The 22792-nt window shown below is 54.8% G+C and overlaps 1 protein-coding gene across 1 annotated transcript in view; it reads right to left on the bottom strand.

Annotated features, from left to right (window-relative positions):
* The window catches only part of CLPB (caseinolytic mitochondrial matrix peptidase chaperone subunit B), a 65550-nt gene that overhangs the window by 11148 nt on the left and 31610 nt on the right, over positions 1–22792 (bottom strand). The window contains exons 6-9 of the mRNA XM_032207476.1: positions 14405–14502; positions 10678–10792; positions 3426–3503; positions 812–867 (exon numbers count right to left, since the gene is read on the bottom strand). Of these exons, the coding sequence (XP_032063367.1) occupies positions 812–867; positions 3426–3503; positions 10678–10792; positions 14405–14502 (347 nt within the window). The remainder of the gene's footprint in view (positions 1–811; positions 868–3425; positions 3504–10677; positions 10793–14404; positions 14503–22792) is intronic.

The following is a 22792-nucleotide window of genomic DNA, read 5'->3' as shown; positions in this document are numbered from 1 at the left end:
TCGGTTTACTTTTGATCTTCCTTCTTCATGTGTCATTTTCTCGTGTCCATTCTGTGCTGGAGGATGTGGGCAGGAGGAATTAATCTAATATCAGCTTACGGAGCAGCTCTGCTCGTGTTTCCTCGCGTCCCCATTTGCACAGCTCTCCTCTCTGCGCTTCCCCCAGCCCTTGGAGGAGGAAAGCCGGGTGCTTCTCAGGGCAGGGGATGCTCGGCTGCGAGTGGAGGAGTGTGTCTGAAAAGGCAGGCACCCCTGAACCAGTCCCCTGCCAAAGGAGATGATTTTAGCCCATCCTAACTGAAAACTGCCCCGTGGATAGCAGGCTAAAGCCCACGAACAGCTTCTGGTGCTGGAATCCCAAATATTTCGGCGCTAAGAACCCAGCCTCGAGGTCATTTCCACCATTTCCACTGCCTGTCCTGGACACTGCTACAAACGGTGCACGCAGGGACACGCAAAATGGATTTTTAAATTTTCATCCTTTTAACGATTTACGGTCTTATTAGGAACAAAGGCAAAAAAAAAGTGTTCACCACACAGGGTGTCAACACCCTGCGCAACCTCAAAGAGGGAACGCGAGGCTCGGTTAAATTAATTCTGACATTTATGATTCCAGATACCATTAGTGCCACAGACAGGGACACGGGCTGGGAACGCTTCCTTTTAACTCCTCCTCAGCTCACGTGCTCAGATCTCACACTGGATTGCCACGAAGTGTGCTGCAGCCCAGGAGACCCAGCGTGTCCCAGCACCAAGCGCGTCCCAGCACCGAGCTCTCCGAATGGCAAACAACAAAGCGAGCAGGCGTTACCTTTTTGACATCCTTATGTATGTACTTGGCTGTCTGTTTGGCCAGCTCTGTCTTTCCTGTGTCAAACAGAAAGAAAAGCCTGGTGTTAGAAGGCAGAAGAAGTTAGAAGTGCTGCTTGTCCAGCCCCCTGCAAGCCGTGCTGACTGCAGGGCTGCCTCCCACACCGACCAATACACATTTTTTTTCTGCAAATGCATTCAGGGGAAGAGGGTTTCCCTGCCAAATCCCCGAGGTAGGGCACAGCACCGCCTTAGGAGCATGGTATCACAGCCCCAGGAGGGTCAGGGTGCACACCAGGGGAGTGGTGGCAGGGCAGTGACACAGCACGGCCGCTGCTTAAGGAGTGAGCTGAGGGCAGGGCAGACGTGCTCCTCGCTCTGTGCTCCTTGCTCCGTGCTCTGTGCTCCTTGCTCCTCACTCTGTGCTCTGCTGGAGCTCCTCCCTGCACCAGGAGCAGCGCTGCGAGCCGAGCCGGCGGCGTGGGCAGCATCCCAAGCACCCAGAGGAGGAATGGTGGTGCCGAGCTCAGCACTGGCTGCTTGGTTTTTAGGAGGTGATCCCTAAATGATGGGCAAAGAGCTGAATTTTTTCTGCAAAAAGATGTGGTTAGAGCAGGTTTTTGCTACCTTTACCCTATTCCAAGTTTCATGTGCAATGTTTTTTGCTCCCTAGATAAAGCATTTCAGGGTAATGTGACCTTCTTTATTTACTTGATCAATGCAAGGCAACTGGCATCAAAATCCAGGATTGCAAACGATCAGTGACGGAGTAAATCAGTTCAGCAGCTCCCGAAAGGCGAGACCCTGCCCTCCCAATCTGCCCATCCAGGTAAAGCTTGGTCCAAGGGGCAGCTCTGCTGTGTGTTTCAATACCCAGGCTCTGCCAGAGCCAGCAGAAGCGTCCTCCCTGAAGCTCCCCTGCTGCCACCCACTGGCATGTAACTGCTGGGTTTAGCAGGTGGAGCATTTGGGGCTGGTTGCAGCTCCTGGAATTAGCAGCAAAGGAGAGGAGCAGCATTTAGCAGGCGGGGGAGATGCTCTGAGTTGACGTTAGCACCTCTTGGTGTGCCTGCAGCCAGCACCCCGCCTGCACGGCGTGCGCTTTGTGTTTTCTGCGCACTGAAAAATAAACACTCGGGCACGTCAGGGCAGAGAGCAGACACATAAATGCCCTAAGCAACTATCTAAGTAAAAAGATTGTATCTTAAAAACCAAACTAGCTAAAAAAATAATAAAAAAAAAGGTACAATCCTGCATAGCCAGAGGGGCTGCAGCTGCAGGCAGAGCTGTGCTGGTGTTACAGCCGCGGTGCTGTGGGCACGCAGCACCCCCAGCAGCAGCATTACACATCGGCCCCACCCTGGGAACAGCTGCACTCTGCATGCTGCTGGAGATAAATCTTAGATCCCCGGGATCACTTAATTAGATCACCGCAAATGGGCTGCGAGAATGGAAATGCATCACGGCTTGGAAGCCTGTCCCAACAGGTACCGCTGCTGCCAGAATTCCTCCGAGTTCGGCTCAGTTTGGTGACTTTGTTTGTTGCTGTGTCCTCGAGCCTGATGTGTGAGCATATAGGGGTATGTGTGTGTGTGTACATGCACATATGTATTGTAAATATATGTATATATGGGTCTTTAAAGTGCTTAAGTGCTGGGGGAACCTGCTGAAATGGCACATCAGGTGTCTCGGTTTGTACGCACTTGGTCTTTTCAGCTTGCCATTCCACCAAGACCCAGACGAAATACCCACCTGATACAATCCGATTTCCAAATCAGCTCCTTTGCTTTCTCATTTCTCACATCAGCTGCTTTGCCTTCTCATTTCAATGCCCATTGTTATGGCAGCAAAAGCAGCAAAAAACCCTCGCGGAAATACGTGCGAGTTGAGGAGCTGACAATTTATATCGCTGAGCCTTCAGACCTGCCATAATCAGCGCAATGAAGTCTCAAAAACATTTCTTACTGCTTTTATACTGCTTTATAGCAACTCGTTTAGAGTTAATACTCGGCCTGCTAGTGCTGCGAGGTGCTTAACCCCTCCAGCACCGGCATCGTCCCCGCAGCCCCGTGAGCCAGCCGGGCGCGGAAGCGCCGGCGTCGTTTCAAATGTCACGGTTTGGTTGCTTTAAATCTGCTTTTTTTTTTTTTTTTTTTCCTGAGTAAAATTCATTTTGCCCATTTCATGAACTGATCAGCTGTCACGTCGCATTTCATTGTGCTTGTGGAAAAATATTACCAGTGTCAATACGACCGCGTCACTGCGCAGCAATCCCTGCCCGCGTGAGCGGGACGAGCAGGGAGTTGGTTTGCAAGCAGCACGTTGCTGATATTTCCCCACCCATGGAGGCATTAAATTCGCTCTTCTGTTAGGAAAACTGCTCCTTCTCGAGCATTTAAGGCAGACAGTCCCTTGGGAGGACTCCTGGAAGGCTAGCACAGCGTCCTCATGTGTTGTTTCCATGTGTGTGCACGTGTCCATGCGTGTCCACGTGTGTCCATGTGTGTCCACGTGTGTCCTCGTGTGCCCACGTGTGTCCTCGTGTGCTCCAGCCCAGCCCAGCCTCTCCTCCTTGCTCCCATCCCGTTCCCTGCAGCAGGTCACCCAGGCGTTACCTATTCCAGACGATCCCAAGAACAGGAAGACCAGCGGGTGCTCCTCGTCGTACCAGCCATTTTCCTTCCTCCGAATGGCTGCATTTAAACACAACAAAAACAGAAGCGGGGAGGGGGAGAGAAGGCATATAAATCAATGCCACAAAAGCAAGTATAATTATCACTAAGTATACACTATGTTTTACTGCTCTCTACCCACTCCAAGTCCTCGCTGCCATTAGTGCTATCTAATTTGATTAGCCAGCAAAGGCCCCAGAGACACCTAATCAGGTTAGCATGGATTTGGAAGGCTGCCCAGAGCAGATTTCGGATAAAGTTTTCCAGGATGTGCACTCAGCGTTGCCAGGGAGACGGCGAGGAGGGGGGACGGGGAGGGACGGGGAGGGCTTGCAGGGGAGGGTGCAGGCGGCGCGCTGGGTTTCCAGCTCACAAGAGCGACCTTTCTGCGAAAAGGCAGCTTTGGGGAAGTTTTTTTTGCATTATTCCTCGCATGCAAATAAAAAGAGAGGTGCTGAATCGAAGGTCGCAGGAGCTCTGAGTGGAGGCACCTCCTGCCCGTCCCACTGGCAGCCTCAGAGCTGGGGACACGGCCACCAAACCGGTCAAATCACTGCACCAGACCTGAGAGAGACCAGGAACAGGATTCAAAGCCCAGAGGGACAAGCAGGCACTGCTGCTGGGCTGCATCTGGCCCAAAATACCCGCCCAAGCTCAGCCCGAGCCCCTTGCTGGCCGGGAGGTGAGCAGCCCCTAGCAGCTGAACACCAGTAGCAGCCCAGGGCTGGACTGGAGCTTGTAACTGGTTGTTTTTTGGTGCTGGGAGGTGCTTGGAGCAGCTTCAGGTCTGTGCCCAAACCTCCCCGAAGATGGGGGATGAACCTCCTGGATGAACCAAGCGCGGATTTCACCCAAGGCAAGCCTCACTGGGCCCCGTCTCCCATCCCATCCTGCACAGCCCCCAGTAAAAACGGGGGTGGCAGGGGCTGCCCAGGGGCACAGCTGTCCCCACGAGACCCAAAGACACTCTTGTGGGGTCGGCAGCCCGGTTACCCCCTTGCCCAGCGCGGTGACTCTGCCCCAGGACCCGACCCACGTCCCAGACCACACGGGAAAGGAGAAAAGCATCGGGGCTTGCCCTGCCCATGAGCAACCTGCGGACAGGAGGGACCCACAAAAAAGTGCTACAGCCCCAGCTGGGACACGATTTGGTGGCTGGCTCCGGTGACACAAGGCAGCCCAGGGGCCCTGCAGGATGCTGCTCATGGGGAGAGGCAGAATCCCACCGAGCCCCCCCTGGTTTATCGGCGTTATTTACACACGGCCTCTGCTGCAGCCCTTCCGAAGAGTTATTCTTGCCGTATTGATTGCCTTGAGCTTTGTAAAGCCTCGTGATGTTTTGCGAGAAGCTGCAGCAGCCAGAATTGTGTGGTGTCACACAGGAGGAGGCCACGCTGAGCTCTAATCCCGTGTTTCCAGCACCGAGCTGGGAGAGAGCCCAACGCTATGGGCACAGCTTGATGGAAGCGGGGCACGACGTGGGCAGGACACCAGAGGTACAGCCTGAGTTATTCCTAAGGCAGCAGAGAGAAATCCAGTAGCAGGAGCAAAAGGTCTGAGGGATGGTGAGCAGAGGGAGGCTGCTCAGAGCTGCAGCTCCCCCGCTCCCCGTCGCTGTACGGGGGCACTGCTTGGTGACCCCCAGAGCAAACACGAGCCAGAACGGCTCCCTTTTCTTTGTGGTTTTCACTGAAAAAATCAGCCCAGGATGAGAATGTGCCCTGGGCCCTCAGCCTCAGACTGAGAGTGTCCTGGTCCCGCAGCCCCAGGACTCCAGCTGCCCGTGTGTCCCCAGAGCGGGGACGTTGTGGAGTTTTGTCCCTCTGGAGCTGGCAGGAGCGCACCCAGATAAACGGGGAGTGCTGAAACTCAAGCTGAGAAAGACAGAAAGGGAGCCCATGAAAAAAACTCTGCTTGATTGGGTAAGGGAAAAGAAGTGCAGAGTGCTCCGTGCTGTGTCCACGTCCCAGGAGTGTGGGCAGGAGAGCCGGGGAGGCTGCAAGCCGACAGAGCTGGCGAGGATCAGGAGAGGAAGCACGAAGCCTCGAGCGAGGCTGAAAACACCAAGGAAAAATCAATCTCCTGAGGTTAACAACGAGAGGTTTGAGGATTGACCTGACCACAGTCATTAAGCATCTCCACAAGAAAGCACCCGGGTCTCTCATCTAGCAGACAAAATTAGCGCGCTCCAGGGGCTGGAGCGAGATGAATCCCAAGCAGGCAGAGCGCAGAGCGGGTTTTAATAAGGAAGGTGATTACCCGGCAGAGCAGGAGCGTGCCTGGATCCCTAACGACCTGCGGGGCACGGAGGGGACCCAGCGGGCACCGTGGCTCAGCCTGAAGCTTCGAGCTCACCCCAGCTCTGTGCAGGGGGCCGGGGTGAGTGGCTGTGAGCACCCCCTGGTTCCTAAGCCCCAGGGGCACCCAGCAGGACGTGCTCGGACAGTGCTGGCTGTGGAAATTCATCCCCAATGCCACGTGGACTTGCCCGTGTATGCCCGGACACGATCTGGATGCATTATCCAGGGCTTCAGCCGTGCTAATAAGTCCTGACTCCTGTCAAGGCTTAATTAGCTCGGGCGCAGAGCCAGGCTGCAGGGCTGGACTCCATCCGGACGCGGCTCACCTCCAGCCTGCCCCAGGTGTCTCGGTGCTCGGGGTGAGCCCGCGGGCTGTGTGGGGTGCAGGAGTGCACGGCGGGGACGTCCCCTGCACCGGGAATGTCAGGGAAGGGGCAAAAGCAGAGAGGATGCCCTAAGGAGAGGGGCAACAGCCACCTGGTGGGGGTCCCAGGGGCAGATGAGGTCTGGGCACATCCATCCCAGCTCCAGCGTGTCCCAGCCCTGCCCTCCCTGGCCGGGCGCACGTGCTCGTTCCCTGTCCTTTATCACAGCAAACGGGAGGTCAAATACCAGGGGTAAGGCTTTTTTTTTTTTTTTTTAAATTGATGGGGAATAACACGACGGCCGCCAATTTCTGCAGCTATTTCAGCTGAGATAATAAAGGCAATAAACTTTTGCTTCGGGGCACGGACTGACCACTTGCGGGGTCAGCACGTTCAGCGGTCCGAAGGCGGCGAGGTTAAGTGCTGTCTGTTCTCAGTCTCCTCCGCAGCAGGACACGGCGCTTTATGGCTGAATGCCCGGCTCACCCACGGCAGCCCCAGTGATATAAACCACGCCATAAAACCCTACCATAAAGCGAGAGCTCGTGGTTCAGTTCGGGGGCTCGGCGGGAAGGTGCTGATCGCCGTTGTCTGCAGGGGGTTGGTTAGATCGAGGGAGCGAGGAGGTGTAAAACCCCTTCTGTAAGCAGCCGGGAAGTTATGACATATTCGAGCACACAGGCGGGGAAAACTGCAAGATTTTGGTTAATTACAGAGGGGAAAACTGCGGCCCCAAGCCTCACAGCCACGGCTGTGGGCAGCTCTCCACCTCCAAGCCCTAAGGTTGGTCACTGCGCAGTTCAGCTTCAGCAAGAGGGAAAAAAGCTGCTATTTTAGGCCAAAGCTGCTATTTTAGGCCAAAGCTGCTATTTTAGGCCAAAGCAGGACATCGGTGCCGGTTTGAAGGGATGAAGACCTCAGGCAGAGCAAAGAAAGCCCATGGGAATGCTCCTTTCCCCGGGGCTGCGGTGTGCCTGCTGCCGAGCTGCCCCCTTCCTCGGGCGGCTGCGGGGACGGCAGAAATAAATAAATAAGACGAAAGAGGCAGGTTGTGCCACTTTGCCCAAATCTCATTAGGAACTTCAGCCCCCGTGTCCAGGCGAAGAGGCTGAGGATGACGCCCGGGCCTCCTTCTCTGGAGCCATTTGCAGCGTGGCCGCAGTGCTTCCACTTTATTTCGGACATCTGTAACGGCGTAACCGTAGCGCTGTGTCTCCGAGAGGCCCTTCAGCTCGCTATTGAACTGATAAATTCACTGTATTACTTTACACAAATCAATACCCTAGCAGTTATCAGGGGTTGATGTGACCGAAATTGGTTTCAGCCAATTTGTGAGTGTAATAAATGTCCATTTATCAAATCAATTCATTCGCTGGTGCTTCGCGCACCGCCCGGGCTCAGGGTGGTGCCACGGGGGCGATGCCTCCGGGTCCGTACCCACCGCGGGACCCCGCGTCCCCTGGCTGTGCCCCCATGGGGAGGAGGAAGAGGAGGAGGAAGAGGAGGAGGAAGAGGAGGAGGAAGAGGAGGCACAGGACTGCTCACCTCGGTGTAACAGGTGCCTGCGCACGCTGAAATGCGGGACGTGTACAGGAGGATACTTCGTCCAAATTAAAACTGGTTCCCTCGGATCAGGGCAGGGTGCTGTTCCCACACATCCATCTTCCTCCAGCTCTTGCACTGCTGCTGGTTTCAGCATTACAACTGCTCCACGGCTTCAACATCTGGCATTTATACGTTAAAAGTGGATTTTCCGCACTACGCTTTTATTTATAAAACAACTCTTCTCCTTCCTCTCTCCTTTTCGACTTCAGGAAGAGTCCTGGTGCACATGGCTTCAACCCGAAAGGACGGGAAAATCACTGCTGGAAGGGTGTTCTGCAACCCCACCTCTACCTGCCCACGGCCTGGCAAGTGCTCTCTCTAAACCAGAGGCATTCTTCCTCCATCATATTTAGGATACGCAGTTTCACCCCGCTGCCTCTGCATATCCGAGGGAACCAGCAAAGAGCTGAGCAGATTCGGAGTACAATAATTGCTGAGAGTGCCCTGGGAACACAACCGTAAGCCCTTCAGCTGCTCATCTGTGTGGAGCAGTTGTAACATCCAGGCTCCCGTCAGCTCCCAGGATTGTGGGCACGACCTGCCCGTGGATTTTTCCTGATTTCAGGAAAAAAGTGTTAAGGACAGGGCAGTGCCCAGGGGGTGCAGGCGGCACAAGCGTCCCGACCACCACAGCCTCTGTGTGTCCCTGCCACCCCAACCCACAGATCAAACCCCGAGCTCCTGTCCCCTTTGTATTCGGGGCTGAGCCTCTCTGGAGCCTGTTTGGATTATGCAGCGAGTGCTGGATTAAATCAGATTATTCAATTATGGCAGTGGTTATAAATTAAGCATATCAGCTGGCCTTGGTAAATCTGGGGACGCGGCGTGCAACAAGGCCAACAAACCGTGGCGGCGAGCGCCAACGGGAGGCACGTGGAGTCCATGAAGTGGCAGCAAAAAAAACAGCTGGGAGGAAAAAAATGACACGGAGAGATAGGAAGCGCTTGAAAGAAAAAGTGATGTCTCTAAATTCACCCTTCCTGAAGGAAACCAGCCAAAACAGGGCAGAAGGGAAGGGGGGAGGAGGGGACGGAGACTCTCCTGCTACCTTTTGGTCTGATATCCTGAGGCTGCGGGGGTATCAAGCACATTCCCTATAATTCAATAAGAGAAACCTCCATAAAGGCAGCCACTTTAATGCGCAGAAACACCACCTGTGTCAGAAGCAGGCACTGCCCATTAATCAAAGCCTCCCAATTAGCCCGTCCCGCTGCCCCCAGGCGCAGCCCCTCTCCCAACACAGAGGGTGGCTGTTGTGTTCGCAGCAGCGCTCGCTCTTTTGCTCTTTCGAGGGCTCTGAGATCAGCCCGGGCTCGGCTTTGTTAACGAGGTTGGAGTGGTCGCTGAGCTCCCGACGCGGCGCTGCCCTGACCTCAGCCCTCTTACCTCACCCGCCGGTGCTCGGGCACTGAGCTGGGATGCTCGAGGAGTTATTCACGGCGCTCGGGGCCCTGATGTCCCCACGGTGCTGCAGTGCCCAGGGTGACACGAGGTGCCCCGGAGAGCTGCGAGGCTGCACCCACGGGTGACCGCAAGGAAAAAGCCCCCCGCAGCCCACACGGGGTTTGGGGAGAGACAAAACGGCGCTCGCTAGGCGAAGTGACAGCCACAACACTTCCCCCTCTGCTCCACAGATGCCCAACACCCTTTGGTCTCGATGTATTTAATTGATTAGCATAACGAGGTTAGGCTCAGAGCGATGTCTGCGCTCATCTGAGACTCGAGGCTGCTGTTTGGGCCTGTTTGCCTCAAAGCTGCTCTGGTTTTTCCCCCCGGCTGGGCTGACAGCAAACACTGCCGGTCCCTCCAAACCTCACCGCGCGCTGTATGCTTGCAGCACAGCCACAAGAGGCCAGGCTCCTCGTTGACTCCCCCTGTTTATTTCATTTTTAGCAGGGAAAACTCGGAATTTGAAGCAGGGGAAAAACACCTCGAGAAAAAGGCACCGGCACCCTCGCTTGGGAACGTGGCCCAGGGGTGGCAGCCGGTGCAGAGAAGGGAACACCGGGAGATTCAATCACTCCTGGCCAGAGGTAAGGGATGTAAATCACTGAGTGTTTTAGCACCCCACAGCCAGCCTGCACGGCTCTGCAGGCAGAAAGCAACAGCAGCAGACAGGTAGAGGCAGAGGGCTTTAAAGCACAGGCTGGTGGTGTGCCCCGTGTGCCGATCCTGCTCCCAGCAGGGGATGGTGATGTGCCCCCAGGGACATCTGGAAGGGCTCTTGGAATGAGCAGGGCCACGCTGCTGAGAACAGTTTTGCTTCAGTGTTATCGTCAGTATTTACCGAGCAACACCCCCAGAAGGATGGAGGTGGGAAGAGCTCCAAATTGTTGGATGTGGGGGGAGCAGAGCGGGGCAATACCCCTCTGTTTGTCTTGCTGATGGTTTCTGCACGCTGCTGGCAGGACACGGGGCTAAAATGGCCTTTGAGGTGATGGCCAGGGAAGTGTGACCGAGCTACGTGCTTGTATTTTGCGTGGAGCCCGGTCCCACATCTGTAAGGAACACAGAAAGGTTCCCCGAGCAGGCTGTGTGCGAGGTGTTTATGCACATAGAGCTGTTCCGAACTGCTCGTGAATTATTAATGAACAACATCCTTAAGACAAATGGTCCTGGGAAAAAGATGTTCAAGTGTCGTCGTGCTCAGGCACCGTATTTCAGCCAGCAGCTGACTGAAGATGCTAACGGTGAGCGGCGCAACCCCTGGAGGCCAGCTGCAACCCTTGGGTTAGCGTGGGGAGAAATCATCCTGAAGGGAAGGGCTCGAGCCCCGTGCCTCAGAAAGCATCCAGCAGCCCCTCTTGTGATGAGGAGCAAGCTCTTTCCCAGCCAGAAAATGCCTGCAGGACCTCCCCAGCCTCAGTGGGCTGCTGAGATCTGCTGGGGGGGCAGCTGGGATCACGGCTCCAGGAGTGGTCCTACCTGCTCCCACCGTGGCTATCGCGCTCTCCTGCCCGATGATGTGCTCCTTCAGCCGCTGCTCCAGCGGAAACCTCCGGCGCTCCTCGATCTCCCGGCGGCGCTGCTCCTCCTGGAACTGCGAGAGGGAAGGAGAGGTTGGCACCTGGCACTTTTCTGGGCAACACGAGCGACAAGTGGTACACACACGACTGCAGAGCGCTGTGTGGTCGTGTGTCCGACGGACGGACAGACGGACAGATCGCTGCTCCTGGTCTCCGGGATGCAGCCTGGGCTTGGCAGGAGGCAGCAGCAGCCTGAGAGGCAGCAAGAGGGAATTGTTGAGGCTGGCAGCAACGGGCAGTAGGACAGAGCGGGGTGAGCTTCGAGGGCAGCAGCTGGAAGCCTTGCAGCTGAGAAGCTGAGGAGGGAACCAGACTGCAGCGCTCCCGGGACAGCGATCCCGAGGGAACTGGGATCCTTCTCAAATTTCCTACCGAGCTGTTAACCCGTTAGGGACTTGTTTATTCTGAAAAGCAAAGCCTGAACTGTTCCTCCTGCGTTGGTTTCCTACCTGCCAGCACCTCCTGTTCAAACAACACCCCCGAGCGGGACGAGGAGCACTGCAGTGCCCTGTTCTGCACCCCAGGGATGTCAGACACCGGGAGCACTGCAAGGAGCTCTCAGCTCGGGGTGTTTGCCTCCTTCCACGCCCAGCTCAGCAGGAAGCACAAGCACATCTCAGATGCACAGGGACAGGACCCTGGCAGACGCCCGGAGCGGGGGCAGGTCTAACAGCGCAGTGCATTTCTAGAGGAAAGAGGGCAAGTCCCAAATCCCTTTTGCATCTTTAGAACGTGCTGCAAAGCTTCCTGCTGAGCTCCTTTCTCCGTCAGGGCCAGAGGTGGCCTCTGCTCCATGGCCTCTCCTTGGGGAAATTGCTGCTGTGGGAAGAGCTGTGCTGAGCGATGGGCACAGCACCCAGACCCACGGGGTCTGCAGAGCGAGGAACTTTTTGTACATCAGTTAAACCACCTCACCTCCCTTCTTTCTTTCTTTTTTTTAAGTGCAGAGGAGCTGATCCCCGCTGCCAGGATGCTGAACGATTCGCATGGGCTTACGGAGAGCTGGGACGACGGGCAGGAGGGGACGCCCCTCTGCTGCCACGCTGCCTCCCTCCTTGCAAGACCAACATCATAAACGTCCCTGGGTGGGAAAAAAGCCCCTTCATGGGCAAAGGCTGCACAGTCACAGTGCTTTTCCCAAGCTTTCCCACTAGTTTTCTGCTCAGGATGTGTTCTGGAGGAACCTGCTGCTGCCCCGTGCCACCACGGCTCCGGTGTCCCCATGCCAGCAGCAGCCCCGTGTGCCAGCGGCTGTGGGCAACGCTGAGCAGAGGAAACTTCACAGAAAACCTACAAATGTGGAGGGCACGGCATCTTTCACCTGACAGGGAAAGGAATTTAGGAGGTTAAAGGAAGCCAGGGTGGTAAACTGCAGGGTGGGCAGCTGCAAAACAAGTCAGGGACGTGAGGAAAGCTGTCCCAGAGTTACAGCCTTTGGAGGCTGGGAGAGGGGTCCTTGAGTGGGACAAACAGCATCTTGAAGTAATTCCAGGGGGGTTACAGACAGCAAAAAATTAGCTTTCACTGGGAGGCCACTTACTCTCCCCCCAATTCTACGTGTGAAGTTGGGTGGAGCCTAACAGACATTCACCAAGCTACCAAACCCGATATTTTTCTCAAAATGTGGGCCTGAATTGTGGAAAATAACCAGACTGCACTAGAACCATGAGTGGGTGCCTGAATGTTTCTTTCAAAGCTCCCCCAAAGGCTATCGGATGCGATGAAGCAGACACGAGGTCCAGCTCAGGGAGTCCTCACAGCACCGCCTGCCAGAAGGGAGCAGGGGGAAAAGGCAGCGAGGTGCTCGTCCGGGCTCATCCCTTTCTTAAAAACCTTTCAGCAGCCACTGACAGAGAGGAAATCCTGCTGGGTGGTCAGGTTGGGGCTGTAAGCAGTCGTCAGATTCCCTGAGTGTGACACTCAGAGCAGAGGGATGGGGTGGGAGGACGGTGCTGAGTTCTGGTGGCTGAAAAGCAAAAGTGACCGATGTGCTCCAGAGCTGAGCTTTAGCTATGGCACCGAGGGGAAGGAAAATTTTGAGGAAATCATCTTTGAGGAAAGCTTGAGAAGTCACTAAACATAAATTCCAGCCCCTGACAGTCGGCTGGGTGTGCTGGGGAGCAACAACTGAATGGGCAAAGGAAGAACCCGAACCACTGAGATCAGTCTGCAAGCCTTCGTCCTGGGGCTGCTCTCATGCCAGGTGCACACAGAAGAGAGTTTCAAGGGCTTCTCCCTTCCTTTCAGCCCTGTAATACACACGACAGCTTATTCAGACTTCACCTGCAGCATTCAGCAACGTGAGCCAGCTCAGGAGCCCTCGCTACCCTCGATACCTCGATACCAGCAAGCGTGGTCTAGCACAGGGAAGGCGCACGCGGAGTTCTTTTAGAAGGATAAAGGAACTCAAAAATAAATTAAAAATACATATGAAAACTCCTTGTTATTCTGTCACCAGGATATGTAAATAAAATCTATGGGATGTGCCCATCCAGTAATAGTTCTGCCAATTCATTCTCCAGCAGTGATTAAAATGAGCAATAAATTCTCAAAGACTCTCGGTGGAGCGCAGAGACTGGGGTGGATGCAGCCCTCGGAGCACCGCATCCCCCCCAGCTGAATATTCATCACGAGCTGCCTTGACTGTCTTTTGTTTTATATACAAGTCCAATCATCTTCATCGGGAGCATCTCTACAGATATATTTCCCTTCTCCCCTTCATCTATTAGTTAAGCATAAAAACCAAAGCAGCTTTTCAAGCTGTTTGGGGCGGGTTTTCTTGCCGGGGCTGGACCCCAGAGACTCTTTAGCCAGCAGATAATTCCTCCTCCCTCCTCCTGCAACGATCCCGAGTACTTTATTCTCAACTTCCCTTCCTAAAAACTTGCTTGGGGAGCTGTCCCAGCGAGCACAGCTCACCAGAAGCCGTCAGCTCTGCAGCCACCTTCCCTGCTCTGATCCAGCACAGAAAACCCAGGGGAAGGAGCGCTGAGCTCCACGCTACAGACACAAGTTTTCTGGCTGGGGAACGTGGCTTTGAATTAAGACTCAGGCAAGGGTTTTCCTAGGCAAGCACAGGCTGTCCAGCAGATGTGACTGCCTGGCAGATTACTTCTTGATGGTATTTGTTAAACGCAGCAATCGCCACAGTTTAAATTCCCTTCATCTTCCACGCATGGGCGAGTTTTTAACCTCAGGTTTCCAACAGGCGAGTTAAAAATTCCACGCCTGTAGAGCAAAATCTGAGTTTTTTTTTTTGTTCGTTCGTTTGTTTGTTTGTTTCCAGGAATTTCAGAAAATAAAGTAAAAGAACATCCCAATTTTACTGCATTTTTGCCGAGGGCTTACAGGACAGAATTACTCGTCCCTGCATACCTCACTCCCAAGGCAGAAATGTCAACATGAAGAGAAGGGCACATGGCTATGGCTACAGCTCGTAAGGACTTCAAAAGTTGTTTTCTTTCTCCTTTCTGCATCATGTCATCAATTTGCACAGACTTCTTCCAAAGCAGCATGACCCCGTGGAGGTGTGCTGAGGCAGTCCCTCACCGCAGGCACCCCACCTCCTTGAAAATTGTTCTTAGAGTGGAAAAAGAAAAAGAAAGTCACCTGCATCTCGGGCTCACCTTCGTCTCTGATGCTCTCAGGAGGTTCATGACCTCCCCTTCGCGGGCGTAGTCCAGGGGCTTGTGTCCCATTTCGTTCTTCTGCAGGGGGTTGGCACCTGGCGGCAGGAGGAGATGAAAAAGGTGAGGGGAGCAGAGTTCAGCCTGGGTGCAGAACGAGCACAAAGTGCACCCTGAGCCCCCCGTGCTGCTCCGAGTCCCCTCGTAACCTCTGCTCCAGGGGGTATGGGGATCAGAAGGGGACAATGTACACCCAGTGGTTACGTGTGGCTGTGCAGGGAACTAGAAAAGGGACTGTCACCCCCAACAGGGAAGAGATGCTGTTGGGGATGAGAGCACACGGTCACCAGAGGAAAATACAGCCTGACAAAAGTGCCTGCCACCGGTCCCCGGGGAGCCAAATGGGCCCACGGCAGCTTCAATTGGCCACGCCATCCCTCTGCTCTGTTGTTCCAGGCTGGAGCTGGAGGTGGCTGTGGGCTGAGCAGCTGCCAGCGTGAGCTTTTGGGGAAAAATCCTTCTCTTATTTAGAAATAATTAAAAAAAAAAAGCCAACAAACCCCAAAGACTGAACTGCTGCGGGGAGTCAGGTGGGCATCCTCATGGAAACAAGCCTGCCCAGAGCTCCCTGTGCCCTGTCCCCTTCCCAGACATGCCAGACTGCAGGGGAACACAGAACACAGCCAAACTGGTCCCAGTTGGTGTGCTGGGAAGCAGTGGTAAGCAGGTAGAGGCAGGGCAAGATCTCCAAGATCAGGGGAGAGAGCTACTGGGGAACACTCAGAGATGCAAACACAGTCCCACAGGGTTCAGCTCCGCCTCTCAGCATCTCAGGAAACTTCTCTTAATGCACAGAGAGACTTGGCACAATGCTCACGCACTCTGCGCCCCCCCAGCTTGCTGTGCCAACCAGTCAGAGGTCACGAGGATGAACCTTCAAACTGGGCTGAAGCCAAGCAGGGTGCTTGAACCAGAGGGGTGACGGTGACCAGCAGCAGGGCAGGGAGCCCTGCCAGTGCCTGTGCCCAGCAGGGAGGGATGGGAGAGGGAGGGGAGCTGCCAAAAAGCTGCCCGGGTGCTGCTGCGGGGTCCCCGCTCTGCAGGCAGCGTGGCAAACACCTCCCACCCTGCTGCACCTCGGGGTGATGCGGCCACCTCGGCACGCTCTGCTCCTAAAACCCGGGGCCGCGCCGAGCACCCCGAGCGCCCCATAAAAGCGAGCAGCAATCATAATATATGAAGGAGGAGAGAGGGTTGAGAGAGGGGAGATCAGCCACTTGCAAGCGCTGGCATCGGGGATCTATATTTGCTTACAGAATGAAAAATGTGCTCCATAAACATCCGACACGGAGTAATTTCTATTGCGAGCCTTGTCAGGGCGAATAAAGGATATGATGGAGACAGGTGGGATTGCACGGGGCCGGGGCCCACCACTCCGTATCCCTGGCAGAGGCGAGGCAGAGCTCGCCCCCTCCCCAGCCCTCCCGGTGCCCTCCGGGCCGGGGCTCTCCAAGCGGTGACACCCTGGAGGCGAGGCCGGCTTTCCTCTCAAATGAAGGCTGAGGTTTGCTCGGCTCTCCCCTTCTCCTGGATCTATCAATAATGGCTCTCCAATATTGGCCTAATCCCCCTGTTAATGGCTTTGACGACTTGACTAATTGCTGCAATAATTGATAGAACCCGAACCGGCGCGACTGGTCGATTGCCACCTCCAGTACCGGCAGCAATAAAATATTACGCCGCCATAAATAACCGTGTCACTTTGCCTGCTAATACAACCCCGAAACGGCCACCGCTTCCTCGCCGCCCCGGCCTGACCTCCCTCCTCGCCGCCCCCTCCCCGCTGCCCTCGCCCACCCCTGCGGCCGCCCACGGCCAGGGCTCCTCGGCCCCGCTGCGTGCGCCCAGCGGGCTCCGGCCTCGCCGGGCTTAATAGGAGGCAATCCGTCACCTCCCACCAGCTGTCTGGGGCTGGAGATGGACACCTGGGCGACACCTCGGGCTGTGCGAGGCGGCCTCCTCCTCCCCCGGCCCTCCTGCACCTCCCTCCTCGCATTAGCAGACCCCGGCTTATCATATTTGATAAATAGCTCGCCGGCTCCCGCCCGGCACCCGCGCGGCGGCGCCTAGCTGGAGCAGCTGCGGAAGGTCACTCATTGGGGAAATATGTTGCTGTCAGCGGTATCGAACAAAGTTTAGTGGAGTGACAGGCCTCAATTTTTCAAATTTTATTAACTCCGTCCTCTTAACAATTTGTCTTGAATTCCTTCGGATTCCGGATAACTGTCAATAGAGCGCGGGACGCGCCAGGCGCGGGGACCCATCCTCGCCGCGGCGGCACCGGGGGGAGCGGGGGGACCAGCAGCATCGGGTGGGGTCCTCTGGGGAGAGGCAGTTTGGGACCCCACCATGGTGTTGTTCTTGCTCCCTGTCCTCTGTCCTAGCTCCTTTTCCTCTCTCCCTGCTTCCTATCCTCTCTTCTTGCTCCCCATCCTCCATCCTTGCTCCCGGTCCTCTCTCCCTTGCTCCCTGTCCTCCATCCTTGCCCTCTGTCCTCCATCCTTGCTCCTTGTCCTCTCTCCTTGCTCCCCATCCTCCATCCTTGCTCCTTTTCCTCTCTCCTTGCTCCCCATCCTCCATCCTTGCTCCCTGTCCTCCATCCTTGCCCCCTGTCCTCAGCCCTTGCTCTGTGTCCTCCCTCCTTGCTCCCTATCCCAGCTGGCCCATAATTAAGGTTCCCAGCCAGGGCCTGATCCTGCAGCCATCTCTCTGTGTCACTTCTCCAGTCCCTCCGGGGCACACAGCCCATCCTCAGCACGGTGTGAGAGCCACAGGAGGGATAGAAAATCCTCAGGGATTGCCTCTTACCTCTGCCCTGGCTCAGCAAACACCCCCTCTGCACGCCGGGAGCACCCCGCTCCCACGTGGCACCCCCTGCAGGACCCTGTCCACGTCTAATGGGGGAAAAACCAGGGTGACTAATTGGCGAAGGAAACTAAATCCCAGGAAAAAAAGACTGGAAATCCTCAAACCGAGAGTGGGCATGCTGCTGGGGATGGGCACACGGACATCACCTCGAACCAGAGGGGCTCTGGGCGGCAGGCAGGCCCGGGGAGGGACTGCACGACCCCGGTGTGCTAAATGCAATTTGCCACCTCGGTTACACCTCTCCACGGCCCCGTCTGAGCACCGAAATAGCCTGGGATTCACCAAGAGGAGGCAGCCCGCATCACCTGCTGGGGACTGCAGAATGTCATCAGGCGTCAGCTTTGACAAGGGATGACATTGTTATTGCTCCACGCGGCTAGTTAAGGTAATATAAAAGGACTTCTGTCCTCCCGAGCCTGCGCTGATTGGATTAGCATGATCACCCCCTTTTCCAGACACGTAAACCTGTTTTTAAATCAATACGACACGCGTTTCACAAGCACCTTTTAACATACACTGTTAATAGGGAAGCTGCCACCACAGCCTGGGCTCCTGCCACCCTTTTTCTGGCCGATCCCTCGGTGGATGGAAGGGACGTGCTACCGGGCACCGCTCCACTCGCTGGCAGCCACCTTCAGCCCCTGCTACCAGCTCAAAAGAATCTCCCCAGCTGCTTGAATTTCACCGTGAATGCACACTGCCCCAGGAACAGCCTCAAATCTCACCAAGGGAAGGCCAAGAACAAAATCTCCAAAGGTACTGGGTACGAGCGGACCTTCAGGCTTCGGTGCACATCCCTGCACATCTAGGCTTCTGCCTTCACCGGGTTGAAAAAGTTGTGTAAAGAAGTAATGGGGAGGAAAAAGGGAAGTAGGAAAGAGTGAAAGATGAGTGGGAATTCTCAAGGAAGGACAGAAATCCCAGCAGCCTGCCCCCAGGTGTCAGACCCTCTTTCTCCAGGGACAGCAGTCGGACCCCGAAGCAATACGGACAGGCCGGGGAGGGTGGGAGAAGAATCAACATGAGCCAAAAATGAAGAGGTGCAGGACAGAAGTGATGCTAAAGACATCAATAAAAACCACAAATGGCTGCCGAGCTAGAAAGCAGAGAGCAAAAATCCTTGCAGCGATACAAGGAGGGCAGCAAACTGCAGAATTTTGGATACAGACGGGATGGGCAGGGGCAGAACCCACACTGCAAGGCTGGGTGAAGAGCAGGGCTGGTCAGGCAGGCTGCATTTCGCTGGCTGAAGGGGTTAGAAACATAGCTGAGGACTGCGGATCCACCACGCTGAGCAGCTGGAATCGCTCATCAGCGACTCGTTAAAATGTGAGCATTTATTTTGTGATGATACCACAGGCACTGACTGCGAGGTACCAAACCTTTAGCAGATCCCCAAGGTGCTGTTGTGCCTCGCTGCGGCGATACCACCCGGTTCTGTTCAGCAGGATTTTCTGAATTCACTTCTACAGCTCCTCGAGTCCTCTCTCCTTCCATCACCGGACGAAGCATCGCTTTAATGAGAAGCCACGTTACAGAACTTGCTTGGAGGCTGGCAGATCAGCCCAAAAACACTACAGCAGAGAGGGACACATGCAGATGAAGGTTGCTGTGTGCTGTGAAATGCCATCCTTGCCCCTGAATAACTCTTGCTGGCTTCCCAAGCTCAGGATGTTGCAGGATTTCTGTGTCTGTGTCTGCGTCAGTGCCACCAAACTGAGTGCTGGATAATGTGTGCCCCAGGAGGGCAGCAGGCACAGCCGGGAGCTCCTGGGATCAGCATCTGCTGCCCCTCGTTCCTCCTGCTGCTGGTCCAGCCTCGTGCTTGAAGCCTCTCCAATATGCATCCATCCAGCATCACGCCTTAGTTCATGCCCTGCCTGTCCTGCCTAAAATCTCCCTCACCCTCTGACTGTTGCCCTGGGGCTGGCCTGGCTCATTTTGCTTTTGTTCAGCTCTCCCCTTGCTTCTCCCTGCTGCTCTGGCTGGGACTCACACCTCCTCAGAGCCTCCACTCCCCACGGGTCGGTAATTCCTCTCCCAGCATGCAGAACTCTGCATCTGCCTGCATTAAAGAAAAAAACGCCTCGTGCCTTAACCAACCATGCTGGCAGCCCGTCCTCTTGAGGATTTGTGCTCACAAATTTACCTGGTTGCTCCCAGGACTGTGCGGTTTTTAATAAATTTTAACGCATCCACGAACAAAGAAGGGGCCGGTGCCTCAGCTGAGAGGCTGAGAAGGGGATGTAGGATGGAAAGGTTCGGATTTGGTTAAGAACTAGAGGTGTTTCTGGAGCAGGGAGAGCCCTTCGTGGTGAGGAGATCCCTCTGCACCAGAAAAAAAGCTGAAGTTCCTGAGGAGGAGCAGGTAAGAACCAGCAAGGAGGAGAGGTCCTCGCTGAGGTGCAGCTGGGTCAGCGCTCCCAAACCTTGGGAACCAGACCAGAAGAGAAGTGCCTCTGCTTCCACACAGATAACAGCAGCAAAGTCCAAATCTAGGCTGTGCATGCTTTAGAGGAGCCTGGAAATAGCAGGCAGGAACATGACGTCAGGACAGCTGAGTGCTAGTGAATTGTACTGCAGTGAAGGACCAAGTCCCGTGGGTGGAGCACTGCTGTTACGTATTAAAGAAAGGCTGGAGACAAATAAATATGTACAGAAAGGAGCTGGTTGTACTTGCCAGTGACACGGGATTTGTGCAGAATGAAACGTCCTGGCTGAGCAGGGGAAGCACAGTAGCAGGATTACTCTTCTGAGAGACTGGAGGACAGGGAATGCTAAGAAAAAAACACAGAGACTGCAAGGCAGAAAGCACGATAGGAATAAATGGATAAACGGGTACGAACCAGGGACCAGGAGCTGCTTCCCAAAGCCAGAGAGCTCATGAGACAGGAAATCTGAGCTCAGCCTTGGATGGAGCAAAAGGCTTGCTTTTCCCAAACCTCAGCTCCCACGCAGCACGCTGCAGCAGGACACTGCCTCCTGCTTAACTTCCTAATAAGCAAACTCCTGCAAGGAATCCATCGCCCGGGAGTTTTGCTCCAAAAACATCATGCTATTTGTTAAAAAGTCTTTAAATGGGAAAATTTATGATCTTAAAAAGGAACCGCCCTTCAGCGAAATGAGGAAACCAGAGCAGAGCCTTTGCTCTAGGAAGCTAAATGCAAAGATACACTAATGCAGGACAAAAAGGATTTAAAAGAAGCCCTTGCTTCAGGAATAAAACAAAAAAAAAAAAACAACTCTTTTTAACTGTATTAGAAACTGGACGGCAGCCAGAGATCGTGAGGTTCGATAGCTGATCAAGATGTAACCCAAGGGCTCAAAGGTTTTATGAAGAAATGTCCAAAGGCTGCTTTGCAGAAGTGTTACCCCCGTGTGTCCCCACGCCCAGCCCCAGATCCTGCTGCCACCTCTGCTGGTGGCTGTGGGACCTGAGCAGTGCCCGAGAGCCTCAATGCTCCTCACCCAAGCAGCAGGCCTCTCCTAGAAGGCTCCCCAGAGATAAATAATGACTTAACCTCTGAAAACAAAGCACATGAGAGAAGGAGAGCCAGTGGTTGGTGTCCTCGGGGAAAGGAGGCTGTCTGGGGGCACCTGCGAATTGCCAGGAAGGAGGGCTAACACTGACACGATGACCACCAAACCCGATCTGATCAGAGCCTCCTGACACACAGCGATGAGCTGGGAGTGAAACCCAACTCGTCTCATAGATGTAAAGCAGTGCCCAGAGGGAAAAATCAGTCGGCATTGCGCACGCGCAGTGACAGGCACGGAGCCACCTCCCAGCAGGAAAGCAGGCATCAGAACCTGGCGTTGCCATGATCAGGTCTGTGAAACATTAACTTTCTGCTGCATCGAGGTGAGAATTGCTTCGGGAAGGAGAAAAAACAGACTGGGAAGTGTCCTGGTGCTGCTAGCAACCTAGTTGGTTTCTCTTACGCACCGTTCCTATCCGTGGCTCCCTGTGTGCTCCCACCCTCGCTGCGTCCTCAGGCACAAGCAAGCAGCGCCCTGCCTCAAGGAGGTGGGTATGGGGTGAGGACAGCGAGGGGATGGGACACCAGAACAGCTGGGAGTGCCCCACGTCTCCCAAACCCCAGCCCACGTCGCATCCTGGAGGTGACTTGGTGTCCTTGGCGGGTGAGACGAGGCTACACACGAGGCGGCACCGCACACACGGCAGCTCCCAGGGTACAGAACGCAGAACGCTGCTTGAAATTCACATCAAACCCTCCGCAATGACTCCGTCTCCTCCAGGCTGCTCGGTGCTGTGACGAAGGCTAGTGCCTGCGTGGACTCCTGCCCAGAGATTTTCACTCCGGTATGAAATGCCAGAATTCAGCAGGATGACCGCAGCACAGCACGGTGGATGTTGGAGGGGAGCTGGAGGATGTCTGGGCCAAGCCCTGCTGAAGCAAGGGCAACCAGAGCGGCTTAAATCTGCTTTTAGGGACCCCAGTGGAACTCAGCAGAGCTGTGCCCAGCGCACAGGCACAACCTGGCCAGGACCGACCCCCCAGCAGTAACGGCACAGGACTGGATTTCTCTTTGAATGCATAAAACAGATGCATGGCACATGGGGAGGTTGCAACAGAAAGAGAAAAAAAATAAATTAATGTGTCTTCAACATAAACGTGTTGTTTTGGATTTCCTTTCTTCCTGGTATCTCACTGAACGGTGCTTGTGCTTAGCATTTAAGCACGGCGGGGTACCCGATCCCCCCTCCACACACTCCCAGCCTGAAGTAAAGCACACCCAGCCCGCAGCAGAATTTGTGCAAGCACAGAAAGCAAACCCAGGTGTCTCCTTCCCAGTGCCACGGCCCATCTGAGCGCACGGGGATGTCCCCTCCTGCAGCTCCGTGGGCCAGGGTGGCTGGCAGATGATGTGCGCAGTGCTTTGGGTACCTCCAGACGCAGACCTCAGGATAAGGACGAAGACAGGGAGCCAAGTTTGCAAGTTTTGCACTCTGAGCACAAAATTTGACATAGCTGAGGTAAAAAAGGCATGGAGAATGGTAGCTGAATCTGACCTCAAAACCATTTTCAACTTTCCTGGGGATTTAAATCCAGAGTGCTCTCAAACAGCCCTCTCCAGCAATGCCCAGGAAGGAGCAGGGTATGGAAGGGCTCAGACACTTGGACTCTGAAGTTTGGGCTCAAAAAAACCTCTATCCTTGGTGATCCCTCTTAAAACCAGTTGCCCTACCTGCTCCTTTCCACCCTCCCTTATCCTGACCTATGTTGTTTTCTGCCTACTTGGTGCCTGGGTGTGAGAACAATCCTCCCTACCCTTTTTTTTTGGTGAGGTAACAGGATGGGAAGGGAAACCAAAGGATCCTCACCTCTCCATACGTCTACACGTGTGCAGAGCCATTAAGTTCACGACAAACATTATGTCACTGCGGAGTTTTGTGCCCAGAAACACTCAGGGAGGGATCTGTTTGCTCCCCTGCCC

Source organism: Aythya fuligula, chromosome 1 (assembly GCF_009819795.1).
Source record: "Aythya fuligula isolate bAytFul2 chromosome 1, bAytFul2.pri, whole genome shotgun sequence".
Taxonomy (NCBI): Eukaryota; Metazoa; Chordata; class Aves; order Anseriformes; family Anatidae; genus Aythya; species Aythya fuligula.
Note: the sequence above shows the minus strand (reverse complement) of the source record. Positions and strands in the feature narration are given on the sequence as shown.